At 44.0% G+C, this 8,859-nt stretch overlaps 2 protein-coding genes across 2 annotated transcripts in view; both read left to right on the top strand.

Annotated features, from left to right (window-relative positions):
• Nucleotides 1-3,056: 3,056 nt before the first annotated feature.
• LOC119280332 lies at nucleotides 3,057-6,000 on the top strand. Its single transcript, XM_037561217.1, has 5 exons — nucleotides 3,057-3,145; nucleotides 3,232-3,322; nucleotides 4,138-4,358; nucleotides 5,179-5,645; nucleotides 5,897-6,000. Exons 1-5 carry the CDS (start codon nucleotides 3,057-3,059, stop codon nucleotides 5,998-6,000), a joined length of 972 nt encoding a protein of 323 aa, XP_037417114.1.
• Nucleotides 6,001-6,733: 733 nt separating this feature from the next.
• Nucleotides 6,734-8,859, top strand: part of LOC119280331 — an 11,689-nt gene continuing 9,563 nt past the window's right edge. Inside the window, exons 1-5 of the mRNA XM_037561216.1 lie at nucleotides 6,734-6,759; nucleotides 7,528-7,623; nucleotides 7,708-7,800; nucleotides 7,886-7,939; nucleotides 8,020-8,138. Of these exons, the coding sequence (XP_037417113.1) occupies nucleotides 6,735-6,759; nucleotides 7,528-7,623; nucleotides 7,708-7,800; nucleotides 7,886-7,939; nucleotides 8,020-8,138 (387 nt within the window). The 5' untranslated portion in view covers nucleotide 6,734. The remainder of the gene's footprint in view (nucleotides 6,760-7,527; nucleotides 7,624-7,707; nucleotides 7,801-7,885; nucleotides 7,940-8,019; nucleotides 8,139-8,859) is intronic.

Genomic DNA, 8,859 nt, shown 5'->3' with positions numbered 1-8,859 from the left:
AAACTCTAAAAATCGTTGCATGTAACCAAACAGGCCCTTGTGTTCCTCGTACTTGCATTCAAACAAGATGTGTACGTGGCCTTTGTTTCGTTTGTGCATGTGCCAATCTTACTGTTTCGTGTTGCGCTACTGCAGTGGTAAAAAGAAATGTACAAATTTTATTCACCCCACAAACAACATATTCTTGAGCTCGTCTTTCTTCCAGAGATGGCCGGGTGAAACCCTAGCCGCCACACCCGTCTCCTCCCCTCTCCATCCACCTCGTCACTGCTAGACATAGCCGATGGCCAAAGCCTGACTGGTGGAGGGCAGTGGCGAGCTCATTTCCTTGTGCTAAACGAGTCCTTGCAGTTGGAGCGTTGTGGCGGCCTTGACGGTGCACGTGTCAACAAAGATCAAACACCGAGGTGACCGTGAGACATCTAGGCAATGCCATGCTGCAGCGACTTCAAGAGCCAAACAATGACCAGTCATGGTGTGCAGGATGGAAAGTAGGTCTTGAGAAGGGGTTATTAGACTACTTGTCAAAAAAAATCTAGTATTTTCTCAATTTTAGTTCTTGACAGTTTTTAGCAATTTTAGTTGGTTATTCATTAATTTGAGTTAGCTCGATTAGTTGGCAGTGTTCCTAGTTATATAGAACGATTAGTCGCCATCGTCGTTCTCTCCCGCGTGTTGCATTAGCACCACTGCTGGCGTCTTTCCTCTCAACCTTATCTCACATGTCCTACTACACTTGCGCGTCATTCCTCTCGGTCTCCTCTCTCATGTCCTGCTACACTGAAGCCACCGCTGACTCGTTCATCTCGGCCTCCTCGCTCGCATCCTACTACAATGGTGTCGTCGTCCTCATCGTTCTTTTTGACCTCCTCCTCCGCATCCTACTAAACTGGCCCCGGGCCTGCTTCAGAGCTATAATAATCTACAGTATAAAACAGTGCAGAAAATGCTACAGTGAACAAAGACTTTGTGTGTGACTACCCGGGTCCAGGCCCCCAGGCCTGGGGCGTAGCTCCGCCACTGTTCACGTCCTACTACACTAACGATGTTATCGCGGGCACATTGCATTTTTTTCACCATTATCCTCTGCCTCAACGCCTTCCTATTCGTTACTCCACACGGACTTTCTCTACGGCGACGGCACTAGCAAATAGTTCACCGTGCTGCTGATGAGATCGCTCGCCCGCGCCTCCGTGCTCGTCATATTGGATGCGGCGCTGCGGCCACCGCCCTCCGCTGTCGCCAAGGCACTCTAGTGTAACACCGTGTGTTATGTGTAGTTGTTAACTCTTAATCATATCCAGTGCATGCAACCAAACAATATGAACTAGTATGGACACAGCCAATGCGTGCAACCAAACCGATGCATAGAGGCGTTGCAACGATGCAGGGAGAGAGGATGCAGGCAACCAATCAACATACAGATGATGATTTTTTGTCTGCATATGCATAATCAGGCCCAACTGAGACTAGTATGCAAAAGGGAAAAAACGATGCAGATACCCAAACCCATCCTTAGAACGGAATTGGACGCCATCAAATAAAATCATGCTCTCAACGCACTGCACCATATGGCTGGTTTCCGCCTTACATACACTGACAGCGGGCCCTGGGTTCCACTGGTCCTTAACCAGCGTGGTTGTACCAGCGCGCAAGAAGGCACCAGAGCACGCCCACAAGATGTGAGTTCCCAGGAACTTCCCAGCCCGTGCGCGCGTACATCATCATGAGTTAAGTTCCGCGGAACTTCCAAGGAACTTCCCGGAGGCGGACGTAGCCGTCGCGCTGCTGTGATTGGATGAGTTGGTTTGGTGCCTCGGTACCTCCGATCGTCAAGTCCAACTGCCTCGGCTCGTCTGTACTTACAGGAGCAGAGGTGAGGTGACTCGTGCCACCCAACGACGTCTGCTTCTCAGGCCCCGCCTCCCCGCTCAGTCCTCCCCCGACGACGGCGAGAGCAGAGACAGGCCAGCGTACCCTCCCGCACCAACCGACTCCACCGGCACCACTGCACCCTCGGCGCCACCCTCCCTGCCCCGAGGCCTCTGCGCCGGCCGGCGTCGCTCCTTTGCTCCACGGCCACCCCCACGCGGGCGCCTGCCTGCCGCAGCTGCGGGTCCCACACACGTTAGGTCTCTTGCTCTGTTCAGTTTGGGATCAAATTAAATCATAATCCCCTTGCTATGTTCAGTTCCACAAATTAAATATCACTCATTTTTCAATCTTGCTACCGACTTCATAATTGCTTATTTCACCATCTATTGCAAAGGACATACAAACTTTACCGTCGGTCGGGGCAAATTTTAACATGCTCCCTCTTGCCCCTTCTTTTTATGTGTGAGGTAAGAAGATAAGAGCCAATCAGACCACTAATCAATGAGGTCAACGGCTCCGGTCTAATATATACTCTTACCTCTAATGTGAAAAGAGGAGGTAAGAGGGAGCATGTTATAACTGCTCGTCGGTCCTAATTTTTTAGTAAGATGGTGTCTTTTATTTGTTGAATTTTTAACCCTTTTGAAGCAAAATGTATCCAAATCAAGTGATTTTACCATCAAAATTGATTAGATTTGTATAACTCTTTCTGATATTAAGTCCCGTCCTTCCTCATGGTACTCCAAAAATCTCATGACTCGTCTACAGTGCATGAATTTCATGCCAAGACGAGGTATCCAACTAGGTGTTGCAGTATTCCTATGAAGTAAACAAGCACCAATGCTTTTTTTTTCAAGCAACAATATTTCTGAGGGGGGAAAAAAGCCAAACTAAAATATCAAAACAAACATGTACTATTATGTAGAACAAATATGAGAGTTTGCTTGTTTGCTCAGATCTGCATTGCTTTTGTTTTTCATCCATAATTCTGACCTCTAATGTGGTATTGAATCAGCCCATCATGTTGTTGTGTTGATGTGAGAAGATATTATCAAACAAGGAGTGTATGAGCACATGACATAGTGTGAGAAGAGAAGAGCAAAAGGGGAGTGGAGGAGCACAAGATAAAATAGAGGAGCCAAGCCACAAAAATCAGCCAAAGAACAGCTTGGGAGGTCTCCATGGGCAAGAAGAGGAAACAAGATCAATGGAAAGATGACTCCAGCCCTTCTGATGGCAAGCGCCATAGGTCTTGCCACTGGGAGAATGGGTTAGTAGTTTAGTAGTTTTCCCGCTCCCTTCTGCGAGAAAGGCTATGCTGGCTACTCTAATTTCCTTTGAATCCTTCACTCTTAGGGAGACGAGCAGGCCAAATGATGGGATGTCGCCTCGGGAGGGGTCTTCAGATATCGTTCGCGCCGTTATCGAATTGAAAGACTTCATGCAGGTATCTTCTCATCTCCTGATTCACCGGAAAACAGCGTGTTCTTTTTATTTTGTTTTTCTTGCCAAAAATGTGTGGAGGAAGACTGTTTTTGGTCCCTCAAGTTTCCAGAAAGTCTAGACTTGGTCCCTCAAGATTTTTTGGTCTACTTTTAGTCCCTCAAGTTTCAAAACCGGATAAGTTTAGTCCTAAACCAGATTTTGAGGGTGTTGACCGGGTCAAAACCGCCCGATGAACAGTAAATGCGATTTTTTTTCAAAAAAAAACTGAAATTTTTTGGGGTTCAATATGCTTACATGCGCAAGGTGCGCCCAAATTTTCGTGCTCTTTCGACACTCGAGGAGCTTGTGGCAAAAAAAACAAAAATATTTGCCTGATGAATAGTAAATTAAAAAAATCAAATCAAGATCAAAAAATTCTGAAATTTTTTGGGGTCCAATATGCTTACATGCGGAAGGCGCGATCAAAATTTTGTAGTCTTTTGACACTCAAGGAGCTCGTGGCCAAAAAAACAAATTTTCGCTCACAAGAAAAGCCAAATTTTTTTTGCCACAAGCTCCTCGGTTTTGACCCGGTCAACGCCCTCAAAATCTGGTTTAGGACCAACCTTATCCGGTTTTGAAACTTGAGGGACCAAAAGTAGACCAAAAAATCTTGAGGGACCAAGTCTAGACTTTCTGGGAACTTGAGGGACCAAAAACACACTTTTCTCTTTTCTTTACTACCGGTTGAAGAAATAAGGAATCTGAATAGCTAAAGGTTGTCTATTTTGTTCCGGACTCAAATTTCTCTGTACTGTACTCACCTTCTCTCCATAGATTCAACTGTGCACGGAGGAAAAATTCAAAAGGAATATCCAAAAGCTTAAGGAAAAGAGGAAAAAAGACAAGATCAAGCATAAGGAAGATCTCAGAGTACTCAAGGAAGACCTCATCAGAATATTCAAGGAAGATCACGAAGTGCTCAAATCAAAAATCCAAGAAATGCAAAAAGAAGCATGTACTGAAGTAAATCATTACAAGGCATCTCCATCTCAGAGGTGAGGAGTTTCTTTAGCTATGATTGGACCAGGATACTAGGACTGGGGCATTTTTAAAATAAAAATACTCTATTGGAAAAGATACTGTTTCGGAACTCAGGGTTTCGACCGTTTCAGGTAGCATGGTTTAGTGAGGATGTTGAGGTGGACACTTTGCATGTTGAGAGAATTGGGGTCGACTTTTTAAAAACTATATGATGTGGATTCTACTACACCACGATTATCATCATAGGTGTCAGAATGGTATACAAGCTTACTGTGGATGATAAATATGCCCCATTTATAGAACCGGGAGATCGGACCCATTCCAAAATCTAAGAATAAAACTTGCCTAAACTTCTTCCAGCCAAAACATATCTGTTTATGATTCAAGATTTACCCATTTAAGGTGCTTCAAGATTCTCAAATCTCTGAACACTTCATACTACCTACCATACATGTTGATCTCGTAGTACTTTTGATGCTTTGTATTATAACTTGTACAAGCAACCTAAATGAGCACGTGGAATTTGTATTTTTTTACGTCATACTTTTGACCAACTTATGTAAGTGTATTATAAGTTCTGTTGTGCAATTCATCGAAATTCAGCAATTGTTCATACTGTACAATTTAGGGTCTAGTACTGAATATGTAGAAAACAGAGAGTAATTTGAAATTTTTGAACCAATTTCTATCATTTATGTAAATGTTCTTTCTCAATCAATTATCTCCTTTTAGGAGCTTCTTCAATTATCTCCTTTATGTGCCTTATAACACAAGAACAGTTCACTGGTGTTCTCTTTCAGAATTTAACGGATATTCTGTTATGTGCTACTGCAGATCACAACTATGCCAACCAACAAGATTTCGACTAAAAATTGAAAATTGTGTGAAGAAAATAATATACAGAAAGGGAATTGTAGAGACCAAGGATGGTGGAGATCACATAAAAGTTGTCATGTATGATGGTGACAATCGAATTGCATCTGACCATCCTCTTGCTTCTGTAAGAGTTGAGCTAGTTGTCATTAAAGGAGGGTTCAATGAATCTAAACCTACACCAGTTTCTTGGTCTAAAGAGGAGTTTGAGAAAAACATTGTACAACCGCCAGAAGGAATCAAAAGGTTGGTGGAAAATGGTACATTTGATCTGATTGATGGGAGTGGTGCTCATGAAGGTGCCATTATTATGGATAATTCAAAACAAAGGGAATTTAAGATTGGAGTAATGATCGCAGTGCCTACAAAAATTAGAGTTCTTGAAGGAGTATCAAATCCCTTCAAAGTGCAGGAAGGCAAGACAAGAAGTAATGCTCATTACTTTGAATAGTCTGTCAGTTACTTTAAACTCAGTATTAAAACATGATTGAATTCTGTCTACATGCAATAAGTTACTCTCATAAATAGGAGCATGCTTGGTACTACCGCAATTTTCTTTTGTGACTTTATTGCCTCGAAACTGATCATGGCTCTGATTGAGAGAATGGTGAAACCTTCTGTCATTTGTCTTGGTTTATCTTATTTACACTGGTTCAAGGGAAAATTGTTTTCTTTTCAGAGCTAGCACCAAAGAAAATGGGTAAAAAGCCTTCTCCTCCAGTTTCGACGCAAAACTTGGTACAGCCAACCAGCAGCCACGCAACACAACATAGTAAAGGCTAGAAAATATTGTTTATTTCTTTGCTTCCACCCTGAAGTTTATGATTTATATCAACATGACTGATTTACGGCTCATTAACAGGACAAGGTCATTTTTTGTTTTCTAAAAGAGTTAGTCCATATGAGCAACATGGTCTTCCACCACCTCTCATTCAACGCGTATTGCAGAGAGAAGGTAACAAGTTAGTGCTTGAAGCCTCCATTACCACCAAACGAGTAAAAGTAAATGATTGCAGATGATAAGCATCCACTATTGTTTGCCATCATTCTATATGTGATATGTATCCTCATGTGTAAGACACCATGTTTGGTATTGTAATTTCCATTTATTTAGTTTTATTGCCTCAAAATTTCCCAGACCGTGGGAGGCATTCAGGATTTCCGACTGATGGTACTGTAGAGGATAATCGACTGAGTTATCCCCTAGCTACCATGCCACTGGTTCAGGGAAATGGTTAAGCCTTTTGCCTCGGCCTTCCTTTATCTTGTTTTACATTAGTTCATGTGCCAAACTGCCAATGGTTTATTTTCGCATTCAGGGCAAGCCCTAAACGGAAACTGTCAGCAATCTTCTCAACAAATTCCAACGCCAACCTTGTGGCAGCCAACCAACAACCAATCAACACAACATGGTAAATAGCTATATGTTTTTGTTTATGTCTGTTTCCCCCCAAAGTAAATGAATATGACTGGTTTTGTGCCAAAGAGGCGAAGGATGTAGTCTGCCACCACCTAGCATGTCGAATCCATTGCAAGTAGCAGGTAATAAGTTAGTGCTTGAAGCCTCCATTACCACCAAAAGAGTAAAAGTCAATGATTGCAGATGATAAGCATCCACTATTGTTTTCCATCATTCTATATGTGATATGTATCCTCATGTGTAAGAACCATGTTTGGTATTGTAATTTCCATTTTATTTAGTTTTATTGCCTCAAAATTTCCCAGACCATGGGAGGCATTCCGGATTTCCGACTGATGGTACTGCAGAGGATAATCGACTGAGTTATCCCCTAGCTACCATGCCACTGGTTCAGGGAAATGGTGAAGTCGTCTGCCTCGGTCTTCCTTTATCTTGTTAACATTAGTTCATGTGCCAAACTGCCAATGGTTTATTTTCGCATTCAGGGCAAGCCCTAAACGGCAACTGTCAGCAATCTTCTCAACAAATTCCAATGCCAACCTTGTGGCAGCCAACCAGCAACCACTCAACACAACATGGTAAATAGCTATATGTTTTTGTTTATGTCTGTTTCCCCCCAAAGTAAATGAATATGACTGGTTTTGTGCCAAACAGACGAAGGATGTAGTATGCCACCACCTAGCATGCTGAATCCATTGCAAGTAGCAGGTAACAAGTTAGTGCTTGAAGCCTCCATTACCACCAAACGAGTAAAAGTCAATGATTACAGATGATAAGCATCCACTATTTTTTGCCATCATTCTATATGTGATATGTATCCTCATGTGTAAGAACCATGTTTGGTATTGTAATTTCCATTTTATTTAGTTTATTGCCTCGAAATTTCCCAGACCGTGGGAAGCATTCAGGATTTCCGGCTGATGTTACTGCAGAGGATAATGGACTGAGTTATCCACCAGCTACCATGCCACCTGTTCAGGGAAATGGTGAAGCCTTCTGCCTCGGCCTCCCTTTATCTTGTTTACATTAGTTCATGTGCCAAACTTCCAATGGTTTCTTTTCACATTCAGGGCAAGCCCTAAATGGCAACAGTCAGCAATCTTCTCAGCAATTTCCAACGCCAATCTTGTGGCAGCCAACCAGCAACCACTCAATGCAACATGGTAAATGGCTATATGTTTTTGTTTATGTCTCTGTTTCCCCCCAAAGTAAATGAATATGATTGGTTTTGTCTTTTGTGCCAAACAGGCGAAGGATGTAGTCTGCCACCACCTAGCATGTCGAATCCATTGCCAGTAGCAGGTAACAGTTAGTGCTTGAAGCCTCCTCTACCACCAAATAAATGATGATTGCAGATGATAATACTTCATATTCAGTTCCAGGATATTGTCCATCTTTACCTGCTTTTGGACAAGACCACTGCACTAGCTTACCTAATGCAAGTTCTAAACTTGAATTTCGGAACTTCCCAGTGTACGTGCCGTTTAATGATATTCCCCAGGTAACTATGATATGCATTGAGGCGTTACTATTCTGTACAATAAGATCAGGGGTTTATAGTCTAACAACAGCGTACAGTATATATACAGAGACCACTTGTTAGAGTACGTAATGGGCCTAATGGGCCCGTTAATCTTAGGGTTAATTAGAGATAAGGGTCGCTTGCTTAGGGGTCAAGTAAGCCTTGCTTGGGAGTCAAGTAAACCTCTCTATATAAAGAGAGGAGATGTATCAATCTAATGAAGCAAGAATTAAGAAGGAAATCCCTTTCCTCTTGCCTGGCCGTCCCGGTCGGTCCTCTCGCGCCCTCCTTCTAGCAGCGACATAACAATTTGGTAATTTTGATCATGTCTTTGCCGCCGCCCACCCCGTCGCTTCCGCTGCCGACCGTCACCACCGCGCTGCTGGCCATCTACACCATGCCGCTGCCCTCCCCGTCCGCGCCGTTGGTCGCATCCTCCGGTGCCGCCACCGCCCAGATACCGGCGCCCTCCACCGCACCACCGGCCGCCACCTACACCCCGGAGGAGATCACCGGGGTCCTCAACAACCTCGTCACAGCCGTCCAGGGGATCTGGCTGTACCTGGCCAGCCCCTACGGCCCGCCGCCGCCCCTGCCGCCGACCGCCGCCATCGGGCCGCCGGCCCTGCCGTGGTACTCGCCGCATCCAGGGTCCTGCGCGGCGTTCGCTGGGATGCTGCAGCCCCAGCTGCACCTGCCG

This window comes from Triticum dicoccoides, chromosome 3B, assembly GCF_002162155.2.
Source record: "Triticum dicoccoides isolate Atlit2015 ecotype Zavitan chromosome 3B, WEW_v2.0, whole genome shotgun sequence".
Lineage (NCBI taxonomy): Eukaryota > Viridiplantae > Streptophyta > Magnoliopsida > Poales > Poaceae > Triticum > Triticum dicoccoides.
The sequence above is the reverse complement of the archived record's forward strand: the minus strand, read 5'-3'. Positions and strand labels throughout refer to the sequence as shown.

Excerpts from the sequence above, each read along its gene's own strand:
- LOC119280332 (XM_037561217.1), top strand. The coding sequence starts at position 3,057 with ATGGGCAAGAAGAGGAAACAAGATCAATGGAAAGATGACTCCAGCCCT. Across the intron at positions 3,146-3,231 it reads TCTTGCCACTGGGAGAATGG|GGAGACGAGCAGGCCAAATG; the intron begins GTTAGTAGTTTA and ends CTTCACTCTTAG. Across the intron at positions 3,323-4,137 it reads AATTGAAAGACTTCATGCAG|ATTCAACTGTGCACGGAGGA; the intron begins GTATCTTCTCAT and ends TTCTCTCCATAG.